Source organism: Balaenoptera ricei, chromosome 12 (assembly GCF_028023285.1).
Source record: "Balaenoptera ricei isolate mBalRic1 chromosome 12, mBalRic1.hap2, whole genome shotgun sequence".
NCBI lineage: Eukaryota > Metazoa > Chordata > Mammalia > Artiodactyla > Balaenopteridae > Balaenoptera > Balaenoptera ricei.
Genome location: NC_082650.1, coordinates 68823671 through 68849759, shown reverse-complemented (window position 1 = coordinate 68849759; position 26089 = coordinate 68823671). Strand labels below are relative to the sequence as shown.

The 26089-nt window shown below is 44.4% G+C and overlaps 1 protein-coding gene across 1 annotated transcript in view; it reads right to left on the bottom strand.

The window, feature by feature from the left end:
* Positions 1-7468: 7468 nt before the first annotated feature.
* The window catches only part of LOC132376368 (gamma-aminobutyric acid receptor subunit rho-1), a 31900-nt gene continuing 13279 nt past the window's right edge, over positions 7469-26089 (bottom strand). Inside the window, exons 2-9 of the mRNA XM_059942051.1 lie at positions 23201-23307; positions 21668-21735; positions 20377-20600; positions 16310-16392; positions 13821-13961; positions 11693-11845; positions 8925-9121; positions 7469-7762 (exon numbers count right to left, since the gene is read on the bottom strand). Coding sequence (XP_059798034.1) covers positions 7469-7762; positions 8925-9121; positions 11693-11845; positions 13821-13961; positions 16310-16392; positions 20377-20600; positions 21668-21735; positions 23201-23307 — 1267 coding nt within the window. The remainder of the gene's footprint in view (positions 7763-8924; positions 9122-11692; positions 11846-13820; positions 13962-16309; positions 16393-20376; positions 20601-21667; positions 21736-23200; positions 23308-26089) is intronic.

Here is a 26089-nt window from a genome sequence, read left to right as displayed (position 1 = left end):
TCATATAATCAGATCTTCTCCTAGAAGAAAACTTGAAGCCTCTGAATTGAAAACATTAAGAAAGGGATGTAGACAGCAGTGCTCTGTGTTGACCATCATAATGCATCAGTGGTTTCTCCTCATTGAGGGTTCTGGCTCTTTCGAAGTTTGCTTGCTTTTCGCATTTACTTTGTTCTTGGATACAGCTACCCTGCTGCCTTAAGGCTGTCCTCTGTGCAAGCCGCTCTTCTAACCCTTCACATCAGCTTTTAGAACATGATCCTCCATGACACTCTTTGATTATTTATAACCTCAAAGAGGCATGGTTGGTATGTATTTTGCAAACAGAAGAGGGATCAACAAAGGCTTCACACTGAGAATTGGATATGTCCAAGACCTCTGGTTTATAAAAACAGAATTAGTTTCCTAATTATCAATTTAATACATTTCTCAACTACAAGCTTCAAATTCCTTATATAAATCCTGCACTCTAAGGAATGTGGTTTTATTTTCTAAAGCCTCGCTAAAATTCTAGAACAGTGATTGTTAACTGGTGTCCTGACCCACTGATATTCTCCTGTCTTTCGTGAACTGTCACAAGTTAACTGTCACTCATACGAAGTATTTGTGATGAATTTACTTTTTAAAAACGAATTAGAGAAAATGTCAGGTTAGAATTCTGTTGTTGCCAATTCACTTGTGTTCTGATAAGCATCCTGCATGAGAGAGCAAGGTGTCGAGTTGCTGCTGATGTGCAGGGGAGAGGTACAGCCTGTACCAGCGCTATCCGCCACAACCCAGTTGGGAGGTAATGTTGACATACCGCTAAGATTTGTGTCCCTTCTGAGTTTCTGTAAGATTTTGTTTTCCTTTCAACATTTAAAAAACTTGGTCAACATATGGGATTACCCATTGGAATATATCCTGGATTTATCATGTCAGAAAAGAGGTTGAGATGCTCCAGAGTCTATCTAGAAGTATATATTTTTTTCCCCAGATCTCACCTTGACATTTTACATTATTTTACTTTAAGTTATTTAATATAATTCAGACTTTTTAAATCCCTTTTTACTTTTTATATATCAGTGAATTAACTGAGCCATATTACACTAAAGAGTGTAAATAAATAACATAAATAACTGCTGAGTCAAAAATCTGTCCAGAGGAACAACTGTAGCTAATCTTCACTATGCCATTTGAATTCGGGAGACTACTTCATTTGTAATGGTAGTTTTTCCTTTTGGAACTAAGTTCTTTCTTTATCCTCATACTTCAATGGCATGTTTGGAATGTGCTAAATTTTCATAAACTTTTATACTTAGCTTAAATTATCATTATTGATTAGTCCTCATATTTTGGATTAAGTCTCCAAAGATTTTGGAAGATAAATGGGGAAGCACTCGATTACAGGAGAACAGTGTCACTTTTAGATAAAAAGGGTTATATATAGCTCTTTATATTTAAAAGACAAAAATTTATTTTTAGGAGGTTGACACATGAATAGGACTTTTTCAAAATTTTGTGTCTTGATTTTGAGGAAGGGGGCAGCTAAGTTTTTCTCCCAGAATTAATTTGAATGATGACACTTTACTGTCACTTGGATTCAGTGACTGTGCGTTATTCCTCCACTAGATTGTATGTTCTTTGAAGCCATTGTCTTCTCAATATGCTTAATTTCCTTCAAGTACACTAAAACCTGACTCATCTGGAAAAAAACAGGCCAAGAAGCTGAGTTCATGTAAAGTTTAAAATAATATAATTTTTAATATATTGAATTAGTTTCTGACCTAAACTAGAGATATAGGTGGACCTGCTTGAGGTATCTTTGTTTTTATGGAAAATGCTTTTATTGCATGCTTTTTTTTTTTTTTTTTTAATAACTTTCACTGTTCACAGCCTGAATGGAAGGCCTTTTCCTCAAATAGCAACTTTTGGCTATCTTTGTTAAATTAATAGACCTTAAAAGTATAATTCAAATTAATGGTTTAAATTTAATTACAGATTGAAAATGTTTTCTCTTTTGTGACTTAATTTTAAAAGCAGGCCTGACTGAATGTGGGACCTGTATAAAACAATTATGTGGTACTACTAATTACTAAGTTGCTATATACTATATAATAAGACTGAGTATATCTAATATTTAGCTTGCCTCTTAAAATTCTCAGACTGCTATTCAGTTTTAAAAACTACCCACAGTTTATGAACTACTCAGGAAAATTTTCCCTTTTAATTACTTCTTCCTGTAGTACTCATAAGGGCTGGGGCATTTAGGATAAACTAGAACATTTTCATGTGTTTATGGATACTTGTATAAACTGAAAGTGTTTTGATTTCCCACAATCCTCCAAAGGACTGTTTATTTATTGATGAGTTGTGTTGATATTTTTGCTGTTATAATTTCAGCAATGGAGTTCAGTGAACATTTGTCGAGGAGAGCCTACTTCTAAGCACTGGGGATAAGACAAAGAGTAAGATATGGTCCATGCCCCAAAAAAACTTGTGGTTGGTGGTAAGTTCTCATAAGATTTGCTTCATCTGAGCAACACTGGGATTGAGGGAGCATCTGAAGGCTGCTGTCTTGGAAATTTTTGAGGAAGTGTTTCTAAAACACTTAAAAATACCTGAGTCATGTCAGTCTGTTTGAATAGAAGAAATCGATATGAAAAGTCTTTTCTTAAAAAGTGATTGTCTTATTTTATAATATATTCTTTTTAAAAAACCATTTCTGATAGCTGTGTTTTATACATTTCTTTTTATCTGAAGTATCTCTGGTCTTCTGGAAAATGTCCTACATAGCACTAGCCTTCAAACTATCAAAGTAAATTTTCATTGTAAAATGAATTAATTGTCTTTGTGCCAGCTAGCAACTCATTATAAGACTGTAAGGTATGAAAAACTACATCTTTATTTTTTTTACATACTTCAAGCATTTTACAAACCAATTAAATAGTTGAGGATAGTGCATTTTGACATGTATGAAATAATTTTTTCAAGTAAGCAATCAGTCTCTACTACCATCAGATCATAGTCATTTTTAAAATATGTTAATACATACATATTAAAGTATGTATGAAAAAATCTAAAATGTTAATAAATATGTTTATCAAATAGCAATGGTCTTGGGGTTTTTTTCAACATAATTAGGGAGTTTTAAAAATATATGAAGATAAAGAACAGTTACCCAAATACAATGTGATGTATTATATTCTCTTATGCATCAGTATTACAGATGTTGATTTGCTTTTAAACTTTGAACGTCATATTATTTATATGAGAATTTTAAAAGAACAATTAAGTTCTTTTGTTTAAAAATAAATGTTTTACTAGTCTCAGATGCTGAAAAATGCCAATGCAAGTTTTACATGGTAAGAAGTAGGTACATAATTACAGTATTGAATTTTCTTTAAAAAATTTTCTTTCAAATTTTTTTTCAACTTCAATACAAAGTATTGAAGTAATAACTCAAATGCAGCAACTGAAGCCCAAGTGGAATTCTCCACTGGATTGGAAATATAAAATAATTAACAAACTGGTCCTTCACCACAGATGGTTTGAGAAGCACTGGTCTTGAACTTTACATGCTACATAGTAGGTGCTCAGAATTACTTGCTGAATGAATGAATAAATAAAAAGATGCCACTGGTAAAAAAAAATATTTCCTCATACTAACGTTTATGTATTGTGCGTGACATTTTGTTTACTTGTTCAGTATTCATCCATTATCTGTAATAAGGTGAACGAGAACTGGGTTAGGAGTCTTTTACCTGTTAGCCATTTAATCAATACATGCCAGTCAGTCTTTCTCTGCCTTTAAAATTTCCTCATTCAGCTTCAAATGAAACAGCAAATGTGAAAGTACTTTTTCCTTTTTTAATAAAACTGGGTTTTACAAATGTGAGGTTTCATTGTTATTAACAAACCTTTTTTTTTTTCTTTAAGTTTCAGGTGTACAGCATTATAATTCGACATCAGTATACACTGTAAAGTGATCACCACCACAAGTCTAGTTACCATCCATCACCATATGGTTGAGCCCCTTCACCCATTTCTCCCACCCTCCCAACCCCTTCCCCTCTGGTAACCACTAATCTGATCTCTGTATCTTATCAGTTTGGTTCCGTTTTATTTTGCTTGTTCATTTTTTGTGTGTTTTTGGTTTTTTTTGTTTTTAGATTCCACATATATGTGAGATCATATGGTATTTGTCTTTCCCTGTCTGACTTATTTCGCTTAGCATAATTCCCTCTAGGCCCACCCATGTTGTTGCAAATGGCAAGACTTTGTTATTTTTTATGGCTGAGTAGTATTCCATTGTGTAATACATATACCACATCTTTATCCATTCATCTGTCAATGGACACTTAGGTTGTTTCCATTTTTTATTCTCTCTAAAACCTGGCATCACACTTCTCTATGCAATATGAATTATGAAAAAACTAAAGAATATTGGTCAGGAACATAAAACACAGGAAGAGAATATTGCTGTGAAATAAAAGCTGGTCTGACTAGCCCCAATGCTAACACTCTGCACATCTTTGTGATGTCCACATTGTATCACAACAATAATAAGAAACCCTCAGACTCCTGGAGTGCCTTTTGAACTACCCAACAGAGAATAAATTATTTTTGATATAGTTTTAGTCAAGTGTATTTTACAGTATTTTAACTCTTTAAAAATTAATTATCCAATATGGCCATATGGTACCTGCATATTAACCAGACAATATTATTAACCAAATCTTCCTACTCTCCAGTCATGCCAGCAAAAGTTTTTTAAGTACTATAGATGCCCACATATAAGGCAAGGTTTTCTCCAAAGTTATCAGAAAAGAGAGTAATGCTTTGTATTTGGGTCTTTACAAAGTCAAATTACAGAGTTCTCTCTCAGTTACATAGCTTTGAGAGCAAAGTACTGTCTTGGGAAAACATTACCATGGAAATCACCTCAGTCGATGCTACTTTTAAGTGCTTGTAGAGGTCACCTGAGAGAATTGCTAGAAAAGATAGCAAAGAAACAACATGAATTTAATAACTTATTCTTCATAATCACTAGTATAGATATCAATGTAAACCAGCCTTTTAAAGATGTTTAAAAAACTATGTGATTATGTTGCAAAGATCAAGAATAAATACTTGTAAGATGCACTGGATATACTATTATGCAGCTGAATAATTCCCATGGGCATCTGTTATGGGCTGAATTGTGTCCTCCCCAAATTCGTATGTTGAAGCCCTCACCTCCCAGTGTGACTTATTTAAAGATAGGGCCTTTAAAGAGGTAATTTAGGTTAAATGAGATCATAAGGGCTGGGCTCTAATCCAGCATGACTACTGTCCCTAAAAGAAAAGGAAGAGACACCAGGGATGCATGTATTCAGAGAAAAAAGCCATGTGAAGACACAGCAAGAAGGCGGCCATCTGCCAGCCAAGGTAAGAGGCCTCAGGAGAAACCAAACCTGCTGACACCTTGATCTCAGACTTCCAGCCTCCAGAACTGAAAGAAAATAAATTTCTGTTGTTTAAGCCACCCAGTCAACGGTACTTTGCTCTGGTGGCCTGAGCAGACTAATACAGCATCCTATATGTTGATTCGAATGGTGGAGTTTCCCAAATGGGATAGATGGAAGTTCAGATTACGTGCCCCAGAAACCTGCCAGATGGTTTAGAGTGGCCTTGCTCATGAGGACAAAGCAAGTGGCAAAGATGTTTGTGAAGTTTGATTGAAATTGTTTCATAAAATAAGCATGAAAAAGGTAATGTTCTAAAAATATTTTTAATATTAAAAGTTGACGTTCAGGGGCTTCCCTGATGGCACAGTGGTTGAGAATCTGCCTGCCAATGCAGGGGACACGGGTTCGAGCCCTGGTCTGGGAAGATCCCACATGCCACGGAGCGACTAGGCCCGTGAGCCACAACTACTGAGCCTGCGTGTCTGGAACCTGTGCTCCGCAACAAGAGAGGCCGCAATAGTGAGAGGCCCACGCACCACGATGAAGAGTGGCCCCCGCTTGCCGCAACTAGAGACAGCCCTCACACAGAAACGAAGACCCAACACAGCCAAAAATAAATTTAATTAATTAATTAATTTTTAAAAAAAGTTGACGTTTAACTATTTCATCTATATTCCTTTACGTTTTTCTACTAGAGTTTGCTTTAAAAACTTTGGGGTTTTTTTTTGATGAGCTTTTATTGGAAGAAATGGGAGATTGCCTTGTAATTAGGCTTTCTGCAAATTTGGGTTTTTTTAAAGATTAGAATAAAGTATAGCCCTCATTAAGAAATAACATGATATTATTTAGTATAGGGATCAGTCAAATTAACTTTGGTATAAAAATGGCATTACTGTGTACAGAATTTAGTTGAGTTTCAAACAAATGCTGTCAGGATAAGTTTGGTAGGGGTTGATCCTGTAGATATATGGTATGAATAGCTATTCGTTTTTTAAATAATACATCAGATTAGAACACTCTCCTTTATCCCATGCTCTTACATCAGTGGCCATTGTTTTCTGGTTCACAGAAAATGCTGGTATTCACTGAGTATAAATGGAGATGTCCAGTGATGTGCTCCCATTTCTTTTTTTAAAATTCAGAAACCATGTATTTCTCATCCTAAAGAGTTACAGGTAGTCCCAAATTATGCATTTCCTTGAAAAGTTTATGCAGAAAAAAATCAGTCTATTCCCAAGTTCCTCAGTGAAGATATCACATTACTGACTTCACTTTGAACTTGGACATGCTCCAAGGTGGAGATCCATGAAGCAGTAACTATTAAACAGGGACCACTTAAACACACAAGTTTTCTAGGCTAGTTACCTCTATGACAAGACTGACAAAATGCATGCATATACCCTCTTCTTCAAAGTTTCCCTACCATGGAAATTTCCTACCCAAATCAGAAGCCATTGCACCCAATCAAAAGAGCTTTTCTGGTGAAGAGGTAAAACCTCAGGAACCACAAGATGTAAATAAAAGAAATATTATTATTGCCTTGTATTGAAATCAACAGGAGGAGATGCATATAAAATAAGAGGCTATAAACTGAAGTATGAATTTTGATCAAAGTGGGGTTTAGGTGCATGTATGTTCCATGTAAATGAACTTTAGGTGCTTCCCAGTTCCACTTGGTCCAGAGAATAGAATGACACGTAAGGGACATGGTTCATATGAATAAGCATTTAGGGTCTAAAAGAGGTTGAACCACAGTGTGCCCACCTCACTGGCAGCGTGCTTTTCTAGGGGATCTCAGTAACAACTATCATCAGTTGCTATGGGTGTCTATACCTGCAGCACTGAGTATAATGCTGTGTACACAATAGGTGGTAAGTGCAAATTAAACCAGTAAGTGTCTTGTCAGTGTAGTTTTGGAAAGATGGAGAAGGGTGGGTACTGTGAACTTTCTTTTCATCATAACCTTAAATTATTTTTCATCATTCAGGTATTTCTGTAGTATATATAGAAGAATGTGAAATTTATAGAATTACAGGCATTTATGAGAAAATCGACCAGTATATTAAATTGAATAAGATGTATGCAGCTGGAAAAATTATTCTGGAGTATTTATCAATGGCATGAGTGTCAATCTTCATGCTCACGTAGCTGCTCCTCTGGCTTTTCCTCTGCGGGGAGCTCCTCTCCGAGGCCAGCGTCAGCTGCACCATCATCCTGTCTGGCTTGTCTCCGTTGTCGGCCGTGTAGTTGCCCAGGTCGTTCACCTCCCCGTCACTGTAGCTGCCGTCCAGCAGGACTGCGCGTGGCTGAGGCAACCCGCAGGTGCAGGGAAGCTGCGGACACAGCAAACGCACGTTGGGATGCGAGCTCAGCATCCTCTCTCAGAAGCCCTTCCAAAGAAGCTGCCTAGTGGAGAGCATTGCCTTTTTCTAGTTTCTATTATGGGGTTGGGGGAATAATGGTGGTGGCACAGTAAACATTCTAAAACAGCAGGTAACCCATCAACTGTTAGGAAACATCACGTCATATCAGAGACCCACAAGAAGGTTCATGATCAGATAATCGGCATGTTCTCCATGAGATCATAAACTGATATGAGCCCTGATAAAAATGTTTACAATTATTGCGTGCATGTGTGTGTATGTGTGTGTGTGTGTGTGTGTGTGTGAGAGAGAGAGAGAGAGAGAGCGGCGGTGGGGGGGGGGGATTTGAAAGGTGTGGCATTGTGGGGATAGTTCCTCCTATGTAGCTAGAGTTTTCTGGAGGAGATAACCATTGAATTGCAGACAGGAGGATGAAAGGGAAACCAGGTAGGAGGGAAGATGATCTGGGAAGTGATGGGAGATGTATGAGGTCACATGTGGAGGAAAATTTCCTAGAATGGAGGATATGTTTCCCTGGAAGCTTTTATATATATATAAATATATATGTATAATATATATATATGTATATGTATATATATATAAATATATATGTATATATATTTATATATATAATGTTTATTGAAGCATTTATTATAGTGGCAAAAAATGGAAACAATATACTGCCCATTAATAGGGGAATAAATCATGTTACATCCAAGCCATTTATTATTATACCACTATTAAAAAGAATGCCTTGGAAAAAGAAATTCCTGGAAGCTTCGTTTATGATACCTCTATGTTCATAAATCATTTGTTCCACCGTGTTGAACTGCCATTTATTTTTATCACTAAACTACCAACACCACCAAGATTAAAGGGACCACGTCTTAGCTAACTTGGCTTAGCAGCTCCTGGTATATGGTAGGTGCCAAATAAATATTTGAATGAATGAAAGAAGTAGCCCGGAGTAAATTTCACACCGTTTTTGTTTGCTCTTCACACCAACCCATGAAGTAGGTGGAGGAGGGGGTGTCATTGTCCCATTTGACAGAGGAGGTTGGACCTGACCAGGGTGCAGAGCTAGTCCAGGCCCCCGTTCCAGGGCAGACACTCCGGCTCATGGTAAAGTCACCTTCTCCTGCAGCTTCCGCTCTTTTCGCTCCTGCACGGTGGTCAGGTAGTTGACGGCCGCGTACTCCAGCACCGAGAGGAACACGAACACGAAGCTGACCCAGAGGTAGATGTCCACGGCCTTGATGTAGGACACGCGGGGCATGGAGGCGTTCACACCCGTGATGATGGTGGACATGGTCAGCACCGTGGTGATCCCTGCAGACACCGTGAGAAAGAAGCATGGGTGTGTCTTTCACCAAACCCACCGGATGGCTTCGTGCCTCTGTTCTTTCTCCCAGTTGCTCCTCTAGCCTAGAATGTCTCCATCCCTGCCCCCTCTGTCTAGCAAACACCTGCTCACCTTCTCAGTTTTAGCTTTTACGAAGCTTCTCCTGTTCCTCCAACCCCCATGCTCACCCTTTCCCGGCTCTGTGTCCCTGCATCTTCATCACAGCCTTTGCATCACTCTGTTCTTCGGCAGAGAGCCCCTGACAGGTTGGCAGGGTCTTTCCATTCAATTGCACAAAGCAAAGATTGCAGGGGCGTTCCCTGGTGGCCTAATGGTAAGGATTCCGGGCTATCACTGCCCTGACCCGGATTCAATCCCTGGTCGGGGAACTGAGATCCCGCAAGTCGCAGGGCACAGCCAAAAAATAAATAAATAAAATAAAAATAAATGAATAAAAAAACAAAGATTGCATATACGAGCAAGTATGTATATTTCTTGTAACTCCTTCTCCAGAAAAGGGAAAAAAGGTACACAAGTTTTGTTTTAATCTTTGTGCCCTTGTTGCTGGTGTAGAATCTTGCAGTCCTGGGCCTATATTACCAGCTGTCAGGGCACCTCTGGCAGAGCCCCATCCCACCATGCTGCACCTGGCTGTGCATTCTGCCGTGTTGACTTGAGGACTCAGTCAATTTTACCAAGAATGATGTTAACCTCATTTATGGGAAACAAATTTTTTAAACTAGAATGTTTATTTATTGAGCACAGTAACTGTTCAAGCTACAGAACAACCGTTAAAGGCCAGGGCATCTGTCAGTGGAAATTTCCCCAAGATTTCAAATTAAGCTCAGAACATTTGCTTGGCAAACACCAAATCACAGCGGATTGGGGTCATCTTAAGGGCCAGCGCCAATCCTATTTCACTAAAACCTGGTGGGTCATCTCTCCTTTGAAGCTCCTGGACGTATTAGCAATAGTGCCGTGTGTGGAGTGGGTGCGATATTTAAAGCGGGGAAGAGAGTTGATAGCAAATAGCTGTTGATGGAAGGCTTGTAGAGTAGGGATTCTCAGACTTGAGTATGTATAGGAATTACGGGGGCGGGGTAGGGGGGGTGGGCAGTAAAACAATGATAATAATAGCTAGTTCGTGAGCTTTTTTAATGCGAATTAAGTGGGATAATGTATGTAAAACAGCCCAATACTTCACAATTAGTATTAGCTGTTACTGTGTTACCTTATGGACTGAAAGCAGTGACAGACACCAATGATAAGGTGTTTTTATCTTTGTGAACCAAGGCAAAAGATCACGAAGACTTGATCAACAGATCAATGAGTAAGTAGAGGAAACCAGTCAAGACAGGAAAAGGTAATAGATGTGCAAGAAAGTGGAAAAATAATAATAAAAAAAAAATTTGGACAAGCAATTTTAAAAAGCGAGACTTCCTAAAATCTGGTTAGTTTTCTGACTTTAAATTGAAGAATGCGGGACATCCCTGGTGGCACAGTGTTTAAGAATCCGCCTGCCAATGCAGGGGACACGGGTTCGAGCCCTGGTCTGGGAAGATCCCACATGCCGTGGAGCAACTAAGCCCGTGTGCCACAACTACTGAGCCTGCGCTCTGGAGCCCGCGAGCCACAACTACTGAGCCCACATGCCACAACTACTGAAGCCTGAGCGCCTAGAGCCCAAGCTCTGCAACAAGAGAAGCCACCGCGATGGGAAACCCGCGCACCACAACAAAGAGTAGCCCCCGCTCGCTGCAACTAGAGAACGCCGCACGCAGCAATGAAGACCCAACGCAGCCAAAAGAAAATGAATAAAATAAATTTTTAAAAAAGGAGAGATAAATTGAAGAATAATTTGCTTACAATAAAGTGCACAAATCCTAAATATTGAGCTCAATGAATTTATATATTTCTATAACTACCATACAAATCAAAATATAAAACATTTACAGAAAAAAAAAATTACTGGGGGAGCTTGTTCAAAATGCAAATTCCTGGTCCTCTCTCAGAGCTTCTGATCCTATACATGTAGATGGGACCCCGGATTCTTCATTTTAAACAATTTCCCCCAGAGATTGTCACAAAGATCCCTTGGGCCACCTTTGGAGAAACCCCATAACAGAATGTGACTTTCTTAGGCAGGTGGGCAGAGGAAGCACCACAGACCAGGACCAGCCACCCCAGAACTCAGCTCTAACAAGATTAAAGATGAGTTGTTTACATGGGAACCTATGGGGACCTAGAAACAGCTTTGCTGCATAGATTTTTTCTCTTTTCTTTTTTGGCCTCAATGCTTTTGGGATCTTAGTTCCCAGACCAGGGATGGAAGCCAGGCCCTCAGCCATGAAAGTGCAGAGTCCTAGCCATTGGACCACCAGGGAATTCCTGCTACGTAGATTCTTAATAGTGGCATTTTACCTGTGAATGAATAACAAAGTTTTTCCAAGTTATAATACCAACAGGGGTTCAGGGCCAATTTGGAAAGAATGGTTTTATCTGGAAGGAATTACTTGTGTTTTCAGATATCTGGAATGTGCACTTGAGAGGTTTCTTACCTAAAGGGACTCTGGCGGGCACAGCTCTGCGGTCGATCCAGAAGGACACCCAGGACAGCATGACCATCAAGGTGGCGGGAAAGTAGGTTTGCAGCAAGAAGAAGAAGATGTGGCGACGCAACGTGAAGTTAATGTAGAGACGGTTGTACCAGCCTGGGGGACACAGGAAGAAAAGAGAACACACAGCAGAGCCACTCAGCTCCTTCATAGGACAAACTTTATTCAGAGAATCATAAATGCCTTAGACGCTTCCCTGGAAACTTACCCTACCTTTATAAAGGGGAAGTGAGAAAAACCATGGAACAGGGTGATTATACGATAACTCATACCGCATGGGTGAGTGAGTCCATCTCAAGGAATTTTGGCCCTCATTCTGTACGTAAAGGGAACCAGGCCATTGAAGACTCTTGTTACTCAAACTACGGCACAGGGCCTGGCAGTACCGCCATCACTTGGTTGCTTGTTGGAAATGCAGACTCTCGGGCCCCGCCCCAGATCCTACTGACTCAGACCTCCTTTTAACACTCCTCCCCACGTGATTCCTATACACGTTAAAGCTTGAGATGTATGGATTTAACAACGCCCATTGGATTTCTTATGGGGGAAAATATGTTTGAAGTTAAAATACCACGCTAAGTACAACGATGCATTTAGGCTATGCTTTAGCTCCACCCTGTTGTTCTTTACAAGGAAAACTTACAGGGAGGAGTTGAAAGGAACAGGAGAATGGTGGAAGGAGAGGAAAAGGCAGGATAAACTTGACATGATGAGGGCTGAAAATAAAATGGGGACTTGGCAACATGAACTAGAAAACTTGGCATCCAGGACAATTTTTGTGCAACGGTTATAATTATAACAGCTCCAAGAAGTGACTGTGGAGGTGCTTACAGACTGAATGCCTGTGTTCTTCTCAAAGTCATGTGTTGAAACCTAATCCTCTATGTGATGGTATTTGGAGGTGGGGCCTTTGGGAGGTGATTACATCATGAATGGGATTGGTGCCCTTATAACATGTGTCTCGGAGAGCTCCCTCGCCTCCTCCCCCATGTGAGGACACAGTGAGTCTCTGAACTAGGGAGCGGGCTCTCATCAGACACTGAATCTGCCGGGACCTTGATTTTAGACTTCCCAGCCTCCAGAACTGTGCGAAATAAATTTCTGTTGTTTGGAAGCTACCTAGTCTATGGTACTTTGTTATAGCAGCCTGAAATGGACTCACGCAAGGAGGAAGGTCAAAATGCTAAGAGTCAAAGGAATGGGGGATCCCCCAAAGGACCAAGACTGGTGGGTGATGTATGCAAAAGATAAGAGACGCGGGATCGCCACATGTTGGAAGGGAGCAGTGCCCTCTGTTACAGATCAGAGAGACTCAAACGGTGGCACTTCTCTGGGTAGTCAACCATGCGATGTTTTAGCAAGAGAAACTGCATACAGATTAGAGCAAAATCAGCCTGAAAGGTAATTGGTCAAGAAAGAGGCAAGGGTTGGAGAGAGTGAAGCTCAGCTGTAACCTCAGCTGCCAAGAGGAAGACCACAGCGCCTGCCCTCAGGCAACGTCGGTGCAGGGGAGGGTTGGCAAGCTTGCCCAGGCCCTTGTTCAGAAAGCAACAACACTGCCCACAGAGAATGACCAATGACCAGTAGTTCCTGCACCGTGGCTCACAAGAGGGTCATAAGAGGGCCCGTGCAAGCAGTATGGTAGGAGGGGATTGGTTAAGAGAGAAGCACTCAAAGGGGCTGAAGCCAAGAGAACGTGAACGGAAAACAATAAACCTGAAATTGGACTATTTCTTGCCTGTAGGAGAGGGCGCTCTGGGAGTTATATCAGGGTGAGATTCCCGCTGCTAAACTGGCGATGCTGTCGTCTCAAATAGACATCCCCACGGAGCCCTTATGTTGGAGCCCTTACCAGCATTTTCTAGGTTATCACTTCTGATGCTTTGGAGGTATCAAAAAATCACCCCCACCCAATGCTCACCACCCTCTAGACCTGATCTAGAAGTCCAGATCCTTGGTTTCAAATCCAAGTGGCACAGGCTCTGCTCACTTGACAACAAATTCACAGGCTTCCTGAGATGGAGGATGCCCGCCCTCTCTTAGCCCCGCCCCCTCTTAGCCCCGCCCCCACCTGTGCTGCTGTAGAAGGCCAGTTTGGTGGTGGTGTGGAACTCCTGGATGAGGAACTGGGAGAGTGAGATCCGCTCATCTGTCTTTAAAGAGTCATTGCCTTTCTTCCAGTACAGCATGAGGTCGTCTTCCGTGTATGCATCTGAAAAGACAGAGACAGCGTCAGACGCCAGGAAAGACCACAAGCCTGTCTGTGAGGCTCTGTGGGGATTGGGATAAGATCATCTGAATAAACGAACCGCAGTCTAAATGAAGCAAAAGTAAATCCAAAAAGACAAATCTAATTCTCCTCAGCCTTCCAGAAGTCATCAGGGAAAAGCTCTCAGGCCTAAATGCTCATCATTGCTGCAAAAGTGCTCACCCCTCAATTCAGCCTTAAACCAGATGAAATTGCTATATTTGTAGACCAGAAACTACAATTTGCTCTTTAAAAAAAATTTTTTTTGCAGGTTAAATAGCGGCAACATTTCATATGGTTCAGCTTTCTAAACCATGGGTGATTTAGACTTTTCTTCTTTCAAAGGGTGACGATGCATTATTGATGGCAAGTTCCTGTAAACACTCTCTCAGGTAATAAGGGCTGCATTCTAGCAAGAAAGGACACATAAAGAGATGCAGCAGAACAAGTCCCTTCTCTGCAGGCTTCCAGTTGCTCCTGCCCAGGGTAGAATCAAAGCGATTCCCCCGAGGATCGCTTCCCCTCTGGCGCTACACTTCCCCACCTTGCCCACTTAGCTGAGCACACCACCTACCCCAGCCAGGCAGACCTACCTGCTGCCTGGGCAGAACTGGGATAAAACCCTCAGGGGTTGCCGGTCCAGTCTGCTCGTGTGTAAACAGTTCTTTCTGGGGCTCTCTGAGGCTCTATTTTATTCCTCTTTTATTCTGCCTCTAACGCTTGACCTGTGTGATGGCTGCTTTCACGTGTCCCCTTGGCCAGGCTATAGTAAGAACCCAGTGATTCAATCCGACGCTAATCCAGGTGCTGCTGGGAAGATGCTTTGTAGTTGTGACATCTACAACCAGTTCGTGTGAAGTAAAGGCGAGGATCCAGCTTAATCTGGGTGGGCCTGATCCAATCAGTTGAAAGGCCTTAAGAGTGGACCTGAGGTTTCCCCGAGGAAAAAGACATTCCACCTGTGGGCAACAGGGTGGGCTCCAGTCCGAGAGAGTCCCCAGCCTGCCCTTCCCCACGGCCTGCCTTGCAGGTGCCCGCGGAGCCCTAAGCCCTGGTCCCCCGTACTAACTCTCTCCCTGTGTATCTCCTACGGTTCTGCTTCTCTGGTGGAACCCTGACAGATGCCGCTGCCTGGGTATTGTGGGGAAAGCAAGGTTCTGGAGCCGACGATTAGTCCTTCGCTCTGTTACGTCCCTCCTCTGTGTAATGGAGATCACAGTAACCTTCTCACAGGGAGCTTGGGAGGATTCAAGGACAGAGCAGGCGGAAAGCCACGGTGCAGGAGGCAGTCACCCCCGTGGTCCTGGGGTTTATTCCCCCTGATCCCACACTGAGCGCCCTGCGGAGCTGTCCATGCGGCCCCTGCTACATGGGGGTCCACATCCCTGCGCGCCTCGGCCCTGGATGACTGGGGCCAGGGGAGCCCTGCTGCACCACCACCGCCCGGGGAGGCTTACCAAGGTGCCCTGGGCCAACATGACTCCTTACGGGACTTTGATACAGGCTGAGACGTGCCAGTGGGTGTGTGTTGGTTCGGGAGGAGTATAGGAGTGGGAGTCATGGAAGGGTCCAGACTGCGCCCATCAGTGGAAATGTTTTGGCAGAGATTGGAGCACGGGGGCAGGTTCGCAGAGAGCTAGAGATGCCAGCGGCTAGTCCTGGATGCTGCCGCAGCCTTGCTCTTCCTGGGGCTGGTGTTTAACTTTCCAGGGCGTGTGTGTGTGTGTGTGTGTGTGTGTGTGTGTGTGTGTGTGTGTGTGTGTGTGTGTGTGTGTGTGTGTGTGTGAAAGTTTCCCGAGGTCCCTTAGTTGTACCTGAGCATCTCAATCACCACCTGCACTCACAATGGCTGTCCCCTGGGGCAATTGCTGCCAAACTTGTTTTTGCCAGGAAATTCTTTCCTCAGTGGAAATCTTATTCAGAAGAGCAATAAAACAGATCCAAAAGGAACTTTCTGGTGGGCTGCGTGTGTGAGTGCTGGGCTGGGGGGCTTGAAAGGAGACCCACATTTGCTGAGCCCTCTGCTGTCCCTCCCCGAGCTCTTGCCCTGGCGAACTGGGAAACGTCCAGGGTCCACAGCACCAAAGTTCAAAGCCATTGCCATGGGCATTAAAAGGGTCAGTTAGGGGAATAGAAGGTTTTAGTCCCAAATATGTTCCTGATTTTCAAACTTACCCGAGACTTCGCTTCTATCTAAAAAGTCATTTTAGAAGCATCGTCACAGATTAGGAACACATCCTGCTCCTGAGAGTCAGAGGTATTTAGAGTAACTTAGGATGTGTGTGTGGATGTCTGGGGACAAGCCTACTCACAGCTCTCAATTTCGAGCGAGCACGTTTGCGTGTCCAGGGGAAACCGGCTGAAGTCCATGTTGCACATGGCGGTCACCGTAACCCTAGAAACAAAAAGACAAAATCCAAGTGTGCAGAGGCTGCAAAGTACAAGCGCAAAATGATAAAAGAAGCAGAAAGCCCTCCGCTTCCTCCCAATATAACTGCCTCCTTCTTGTAAGTCATAAGCAGTGTGCCAGGATTTAGAGAACCAGGCATCTTATGTGTGATACCCACACTGGAGTACTCTTGGGTGCTTATGTTTAACCCCAGGGTCGGTGTGGGGCAAACAATGACTGCACTAAACTCCCATCACATGCAAGCATTGTAGCGAAGCAACGGTCTCATTCCATAAAACAATGTGAAATCACAACTCATCTGATATGGTTTCTTAAACCATAGGAGCATATATTGCTCTCCTGTTTCAGATCATTCAAATTCTTCTTTTATTGACTTTATCGATAGTCAATATTTGTGTCCAATGTCTTAGAAATAATATTCATGAAGTACTTATGCCAGTTGCTGAATTCGGCACTTTTTTTTTTACAATGTTGGTATTTCTATATTGATAATAACGTCTACTAGTGGACGCAGGTGTTTTTAATGGGTAATTCCATGGAGATCACAGTAATGGAGAAACACTGGAAGATCTTACGGTATCAACATGCAAGCACTTGTTGGCATCTAATGGTTTTGTTTCAGAGTTTACACAGGAAAGTAAGATTCTGCATCAAAGAAGAAGCAAATACAGATTGTTAGTCATGGAAGAAAGATCTCCCACCCAGTGTGGAATCCCATGGCAGGATATGATTAACAGTCATTGGCTAGTGAACATACTATTTTTCCTTCAACCACAGAAAATTGGTTATGTATAAGTTGTAAAAATTATCTGGATAATTCACGGCCAAAAAGGAAAAAAATTCACTTGTAAATGGAAATTTCAAGGAAAAGAGCTTTCTTGAAGAAATTAATTATCCATATATTCACCTTATTTTCCTCGTTCCATTTGAGTGTTGGAATGGTTGTGTTCTGGGAGGGTTTCTGTATTGTTAACAGCTGGGTCATCTTATCTCCCCTAGAAATACTGATACACAGGATATTTTTGGGGGGTTGTCAGGCTGGCCCCTGACTTGGACACCTAGTGGGTAGCCAGCCTCCCATTTCTCTGGGCACTTCACCAGCATAACCACACTTGATGGCATCACCAGCAAGAAAGAAACTAGGAACTAAGCTTGGAGACACTTGTGGCACACTTTGGGGACATGAAATGTCAAATGCAGGCAGTTTTTGCTGTGAACAGAAGGATTAAATAGTTCTTCTCTCTGTATCAGTAGGTAAAGGAACAGATGTTTTTAGAACCACAGACATCATCAGACTGGTTCTTGGCCCCCTGACTTGATGCTTTTCCACTTGTAGCCCACACACGGAACAAGCACAGTGTGTGGTGGGATCTCACCCGTGTTTATTATTATGCTTCCCCCAAGTCCCTTTCAATTGTTCCAGTGGGAGGATCGTCCCTTGTCTTGGAGGAAAACTTGCCAGGTCCTGTGATTCTCCTGCTTACTCTCATGTGACAGGCAGTCCAAACCCTCAGAAGTAACAAAACACATCTCACTTCTGAAATTAAAAGAATTTTGGTCCGAGATATTAACCAACACTTCAAATTTCATTCACATTGAGACTTCTGCTCCCCCTTCCCAGCTAAGGCAGAGCTGGCATTTCAGTGGTCAGTGTCTGCCCATCTCTGGTCACCTCCTACCTACATGGGTGGAAGTGAGGGCGGGGGGAGGGCAGGACGGTTCTCTGGTGAGGTGGCTTCAAGCTCTCTGGGCCTGCTACGCAGTTGAAGCGGAGACTTTCTTTCCTGTGTCCTTCATTCCCACCCCTGGACACCTGCATCCTTCAGCCGCATCTCCCATACCAGCTCTCGGCTCACCCACTGTCCATCCCACACACACTGAACTACTCCCAACAACCCTGGGAGTGCAGACTGAACCCACCTGGCTCTGCCCCTAGGTGGTTAGATAGCTCTTCTCTCGCCCACTAACTGCAGTGTCCCCCAACTGTAGGCACACATGCTCCAAGCTCTCCAAGTGGTCCCCGTGGTCCCATTGCAGGCCCGCTCATGGAGTGCCCCCAGCTCTCCCCCAAAACATCTCTTCCTCTCACAATCACTGACTCTCATATCTTGAAGTTGACTGGGAATTCAAGAGCCATGGAATTGGTTTTTTTCAAGCTACCTAGTGTTTGGGTCTGGTCCTCTGAATCCCTGGTGGTGATGTCAGATCGTGTTATTTTGTTGGTGGTTGTTGAGCTGAAGATGCCTTGGCAGCTGCCTCAAATGTGAGGACTCCCGGGAGAATCAACCCAACATGGCTTGGGGAAGGGGTTGCACACCCTTGAGCCACCTGGGTACTCCTGTGAGAGGAGGTATTTCAGGCCCTGCAGAGGGATACCCCATAACCCTGCTCTGAGTCTGGTATCTAACTGCTTAGATTCCAAGCCAGCATGAGTAATGAAGGATTATTTTAAATATTCCTTTGGGAGATGGGGGTGGAAATTCAGCTTCGACACTGCCATCTCTGACTCTAAAGATACACTGTATCCACGCAGACACCCCCTAGGTACACACTGGTGTGTGGACTCAGCTTTACCAAAACCAAGCCTGTGAAACTGAAATGCACCATCAGCACAGCACAGAAGCAGTAAATCTCAGCCAGTAGCTGAGTCGCTTCTCTGTGAAGGCCTGCAGCTCACCTCCACACGCCCTCCCAGGGGGAGGCGGGCACCACAAGTTTCTTAAGTGGGCGTACAGGGAAAGCCCCACTGCATGTCTGTGCTTAAGGAAAGCTTCCCCAGGTCAGCGCTTGATGAGCAATTAAACATTTCTAAGGCTACTGCACAGCACAGGGAATAGAGCCAATATTTTCTAATAACTGTAAATGGAGTATAGGCTATCAAAATATTGAATCACTATGTTGTACACCTGAAACTAATGTAATATTGTAAATCAGCTATACTTTAATAAATAAATAAATAAAAGAAACATTTCTAAGGTATCTAAGCTTGTGAGAAGAGAAGATTTTTATTCTTTATGTTTTCAAAGTGATGCTCAAAATACCATTTTAAATCATCAAGCGGCCCTGGGTCCCCATAGTTTCTCAAGGAGAACACCAGGGAGAAGGGACAAAAAACAAGCCTGTGCTGGCCAGGCAAGGTAAACAAATTTTTTTCTAAACCAAAATTCCAAATTGGAAATTGGGAATCGGAGAAGTTGAAGGAGGCAGGTCTTTGAGAAGAATACGTTAGCTACTTCTCTGACCCGTACTAGAGAAATAAAACTTTCATTAAACGTTTGAAATTGAACTTGAATAGGGCATAAATCATAAGCATCAGCCTGAGAAATTTCCCCAAGTGTATTTGCAAGACGAAACAATTCTTTAAAATATTTACTCGAGGGCTTCCCTGTTGGCGCAGTGGTTAAGAATCCGCCTGCTAATGCAGGGGACACGGGTTCGCGCCCCGCGCCGGGAAGATCCCACATGCCGCGAAGCAACTAAGCCCGTGCGCCACGATTACTGAGCCTGCGTGCTACAACTACTGAGCCCAATGAAGAGTAGCCCCCCTTCACCACAGCTAGAGAGCCCATGCACAGCAACGAAGACCCAACGCAGCCAAAGATAGATAGATAGATAGATAGATAGATAAATAAATGTTTACTCATGTGTAGAGTTTGGTTTTCTTGATGTTGAAAAGTCGGCAGCTCCTGGAAAGTTAGAAGCTAAGCTGTTCAAAGCCAAAAAGCAGAATACCCTGGCGGTCCATGGTTAGGACTCCGCTTCGACTGCAGGGGCCACCCGTTCTCTCCCTGGTCGGGAACTAAAATCCCACAAGCCACGTGGCTTGGCCAAAAAAAAAAAAGGTAAAAGCAAAACTGCTGTGGTGGGACCAGTGGTTCTTGGTTGACAAAAGTTTTCCCTTCCTCCCAGCTTCAGGAGTAAGAGGACTCCGAGGGAAAGAGGCCCAGAAGGAGGCGAGGAAGGGCTCACCTGAGGCTGTAGAGCACTTTGCCGTCGGGCTGGACCCTCAGCATCACGTTGTCCGTGGTGGTGTCGTGGATGAAGGAGCGCTTGGAGTGCACGAAAAACATGTCGGGGACCCAGATCTTCTTCACCAGCCGGCCGTCAAACGTCATGCTGAGGTTTTTGGTGCTCGGGAAGGACAGCCGCTCGTCCTTCCAGTAGTGCCGCAGGTAGAGGGTCATCGTGAAGTCCTGGAGGCCGAGGGCAGAGAGGGAGACCCCCCCCCACACTGAACAGCTGGGCGATGGCAGGACCCCCTGTACCCCAGGCTGGGGAGGGAACTGAGCCCGGGAAGGCCTTGCTTCTGGTCCCTGGGGTTTGCTGCCGCAGGAGGCTCTCGAACCCTGCTTGGGACGGGGGGACTCAGCAAGAGGCTCTACAGAGGGGGGACCTGAGCCCCACTCCATCCTGTGACACTCGCCTCCGCTCGGCGAAGGCTGCTACCGCCGGCAATGAGACCCTCAGCCTGAGGGCTCCCAGCCCACGCACAGGGCCAGCCCTAAGTGCCAGACAGTTCAAGCCTCTGGAAGCAGCCCTCAGCCAGGGAGTGGGGTTGGGGGAAGGGTTGGGAGACGGATAAGTAACCCAGCTCCCGGCCCCTCAGCTGGGACAACCCTGAGGTGAGTTCTTTGCTGACTCGGAGTAGCCCCGAGGGACCGAGTCTCACATAGACCTGGTTGGATGGCATGGCCCTTTCTGCTTCCTTCCCTTCCCCTGTCCCCAGCCTCTTCTTGTGTTTCCTGGGATCGCCTGCAATAAACTGCTTGTGCTGGAATGCTTGTCTCAGGTCTGCTTCTCGGGGAACCCAAACTAAGATAAGGCCCTAAAAAGTCCTGTAAGTCAAGGAGTTGTGGAATGTTCTATTTTTTATCTAAGCCCACTAAAAGGGAAAAACAAAGGAAACTTGCTTTTTCTGCATTTTCACAGCCAGACACAGAAGCCACAGCAGTAGCATATATCTGGCTCCTTGGACCCTGCTGTTTATGTTGGAGAGCCTTTGCCCGGAGAACAATCCCAGTGGCAAGACCCTGGACACTGGGGCAGGGAAGATCACATTTGTCATCTGGCTCTGTTTCATACCTATTGCGTAGCTTTGAGCAAGTGTCTCAACCTCCCTGAACTTCTTTAAAACGAGTGTGGGAATTCCCACCACCTGGGGAGTTATGAGCCTGGTGCATTCTGGTGTGTGGAGCTCCTGGCCCAGCATAGGCCCTGTGGGAATCTCCCTGTCTGCAGCTCTGGTTAGAGAAGCACTTACCATGTCGACCTCTGAGATGCTGTCCAAACTCTCCACCTGCACATCCACGCCAACAGGAATGGCCGGGCCTGGGGACAGGGCACGGCAAGAGCATTTATTCTTTTCACTTGAACTTTGTGAATGAGACAGGCGTAAGGAGCATTTCCCCTGGAACCTCCGCGTCTTGTCAGATTTGAAGGTTTGGTGTCCCACATGCCAGGGTAACCAGAGATGAAAGGGTGGAGTCATGGGCTGGCTCCCTGGAATATTCCAACTAAGGTGAAAAAGAATGTTTTCGGTCTGAATCATCCAGGTGATTCTGAAACAATTAGGTTAATATAAAGCATCTGTCTTTGGTTCCACATGCTCATCTAAGGGGACGAGGAAGGCCTAGATCAAAGTCAGGTCCCATCTAAGGAGTTACTCCTCAGCGTGAGGTCACACATTTTATTTTTTTATATTTACCTCCTGGTTTTGTACCCTCTTTCATCTCGGAAGCCAACGTCTCTGGCCGTAAGAAAGACATTGCTTGGTACATCAGTGCCCAAAGTCATATTCAAAACATTAGCCGAGCCCACAGATCTGCGTCTTTGCTGCATGATGGAGTAGCTTCCATGGGGGACGTGATACACTGGGATGGATATGAAAACATTAGATTTGGGGGGGGGGGTGTCTCTAGGCCATAAACACAATATTCAGAAAGAGAAAGAAAATATTATAAGGGAAGTAAATTGCTGCCTCTTTTCCTCCCTGCTTTCAGTCATGTAGGGCAGGCATGGAACAGACTTAGATCATCACAGAGTAAAAAGGTGGGTTTGGATCCAACAGCAGTTGATCATGGACTGGACAGAGACTCCCTTCTAGAACCTGTTTATTCTTTAGGCAAAGGTGACTGGAAGAAGTAAAAGGCATGAGAATGATTTCTGAAATAAATACTTTTTTTTTCCAGGGAAAAAACCCGTAAGGATGAAAACCCTATTTGACACTAAGAAAGCTGAAATCTGGCCGCTGCAGGCTAAGCTTCAGAGGGCTTTGGCATCCCTCAGCACTAAATCATTATTTTCTCTAACTGCTTTCATTTAATTAAACCCAGCAGACCACACTCTGCCCTTGGATGTGGACCCAGAGTTCTGTCTGCCAGCTCCCAGACGAGAACAAACTTAGTCCAAGATCGTTCTTTCGGAGCATTTTCAGGAGGCAGCTTTGGGCTGCAGCTGCCCTGTCTTCCCGTTGCCGTCCTCACAGCCAGCTGCTGGGCTCCCCGATGCTGAGCCATCCTTGTCAGCAGTGGCCCGAGGACGGCTCGGCTGGGCTGGCCTGGCCACCAACCAGCAGCCGCCTCCCAAGAATGCGTTCAGCAGAGCCCAGGGCAGGCCGGCCAGGGGAGGTTCTCAGATGATGCTGGGCGCTCAGGGGCCTTGTCCACCAAGCACAACCAAGGCAGACCTGACTGCGGGGAGCAACGCTGAGTGGACCCTTGGCTTGATTTCTGCCCACAGACAGACAGAAGGACCTGTAGAAAGAAGACAAGCCCCCAGAGTGCATGTTTCATACCTCCAAAGCCAGGCCTCATGCTGAAATCGTGGTCATCTATCCTCAGGAGCTGTTCTGACTTTGTCAGTGGCGATTTGGTAATATCAGGGCTGCGTTTAAGAATTGGGCTGCAGAGGGGGAGAAAACAGGTTGATCACATAACCTAATTAAGCCAGATAAAACCCATTTGCATTCAGACTTGATCTTGACAAGTTTGATGGGATGTGTTATTTCTTCTTTAAAGCTGCTGGAAATCCTCTCTTCCTTTCTCCAGCTTTCTGGATAAATGAACTGACCCAGAAGGTCCAAGACAGGGGTTTAGGAGTGTGAATGAGGAGCTTTAAAAATACCAACATCCAGGCCCCATCTTAGAGGTGCTGATTTGGGTGGTCTGGGAATGGGGCCTGGTCACTGGTGTTTTTAAAAGCTTCCCAGATGATTTTAATGTGTAACCAAGGCTGAGAACTGCTGGTCCTGGGCTTACTAATAAGTCTAACTCACCCAAAGCTCCTCGGCCATTTTGGGCAGGTTGGAGCTGGAGGGGAGAGGTGGTGGGTGTGGGCTGAGCCCAGCTCCCTTGGCCTCCGCTGGCCCATCGTGTGGAGGGAGCATGGACTTGCCCTTGGGTCAAATGCCAATCATCCTGGCTCCCTGGGAGGCAGTTTCTTGTGCTTCTGCTGCTGAATCGCATCTAGGGCCATTTTAATTTATTTTCACTTTTTCTAAATAGGCATTATATTTGCAGGGTTTGCCAATTTTTTAAAAAGGAAATACAGTGAAAAGTTGGCCTTTTACCTGTGCCTCCACCCATCCCATTCCCCCATCCTCTGGTACCTCTCTTATTGGTTTCTGGTCTATCTGTCCAGAGTATCTTGTAGGTACAAGTAAATACAAATATATATTCTTAGATCTCCTACTTTTTTCCAGTTTCACTGAAATATAATTAACACATAACATTGTCTTAGTTTTAGGCGTACAACATGATGATTTGAGACATGCATATTTTGCGGTAAAATTATCACTGCAATAAATCTAGTGAACATCATCACCTTGCATAGTCACAGATTTGTTTTTTCCTTGTGATGAGAAACTTTGAGCTACTCTCTTAGCAGCTTTCAAATGTACAATACAGTATTGCTGACTATGTCACCATGCGGTACATTACATCCTCAGGACTTATTTATCTTACAACTGGAAGCTTGTACCTTTTGATCCCCTTCACCCATTTCACCCACCTCCCATCCCCACCTGTGGCAACCACCTGTCTATTCTCTTGTGTCTACAAGTTCGTTTTTTCGGATCCCACGTAGAAGTGAGATCACACAGTATTTGTCATCCACGTTGTCACAAAGGGTCTCCTATTTTTATGCACAAAGTTTACGTATTTTATAAACTCTTATACTTTTTCTTTCTTTCTTTCTTTATACATGACTTGGATTTTTTTCCCATAGCAAAGTGTCCTAAGCCTCGTATTCTGTTTCGCACTGCACAGTGTTCCATTGCACCATCGCTCACGCGCTCAGTCCTCTATTGGTGGACGTGTGAGTTGCTGCCAGTCTTTTGCTGTTACAATCAGTGCACGGCCTTCCTTTACCCATCATCACCATCCCTAAAACCCACAGAAACAGTGAACTGCTCTCCTAGTTCCTCCTTGTCCCAACACCAGTGTGTGTGCTCTCCCGGGTGACACACACACACACACACACACACACACTTCTTCCTTTCGATGCACATTTCCCACACTTTGGCCTGCATCAGCATCTCCTAGAGGGCTGGTTCAAACCTAGGTTCCTGGACCTCTCTTTGCCCCATAGCTTCTGATTTAGTAGGTCTGGGCTGAGGTCTAAGAAGTTGCATCTCTGATGAGTTCCCAGTTGCTGCTGCTACCGGTGGTCAGCAGACAGTACTTTGAGAACCACGGCCCTGATGCATTCATCCTCAACACGCGGTTTCCTTCGTTATAACTGGCTCCGTCCACCTTTAAAGTCCTTTGCTATCTGCTTTCCTGAAGAAATTCCTTATCCTTTGGGGTGGGGGGGAAATATGTCTGGGAGACAGAAAAACAGAGCTCTGCCCTCCACTGACCTGCCTGCTCTGTGCCTATGGGCATCTTATTTCCTTGAGACTCGGTTTTCTCGCCTGATTAAAGGTGAAGCTCTGTGACCTGACCAGGGGTGTGAGGGGCCAATGAGATCATGCGTGTGCATGTGCTTCTCAAACTCTAAGGTGGAACGCAAATGGGAGGAGCCATTGTCGTTTCTGAGCCAACAAGGAAGATTCCTCCTAAAGGAAGGAAATCATTGTGCTGGCAGCAAAGGCAGCGGCCCAGGGGAAGAACTGGAACTAGTGAACCAGGACGGAGCTACACTGCTGGTGGATGGAATGGAGGAAGCTGGGGTCCCCATTGTCGCCCACCTCCTCTCTCTCTCCCACTGGAGCCGGGAGCCCCCTCCCTTCTCCTCCTTTTCAGTTTCCCCTTCCTTTTGTCCCACCCTCTGCTTCCTGCCCCTTGGCCAGTGGTTGGGGTGCTGCTGAAAATCACTGCAGCCGAGGTGCGGGGAAGAGACCCCCTCAGGATGGTGTGTGTGCACCTCTGGCCAGTGTCTGCCTTACTTGAGGGCATCTTTGTGTGCTCCTGGTCTCTGTCTTTGAGGCTTACCATGAAAATTAAAAATAAAGGTGTTCTGGGGCTTCCCTGGTGGCGCAGTGGTTGAGAATCTGCCTGCCATTGCAGGGGACACAGGTTCGAGCCCTGGTCTGGGAAGATCCCACATGCCGCAGAGCAACTAGGCCCGTGAGCCACAATTACTGAGCCTGCGCGTCTGGAGCCTGTGCTCCGCAACAAGAGAGGCCGCGATAGTGAGAGGCCCGGGCACCGCGATGAAGAGTGACCCCCACTTTCCACAACTA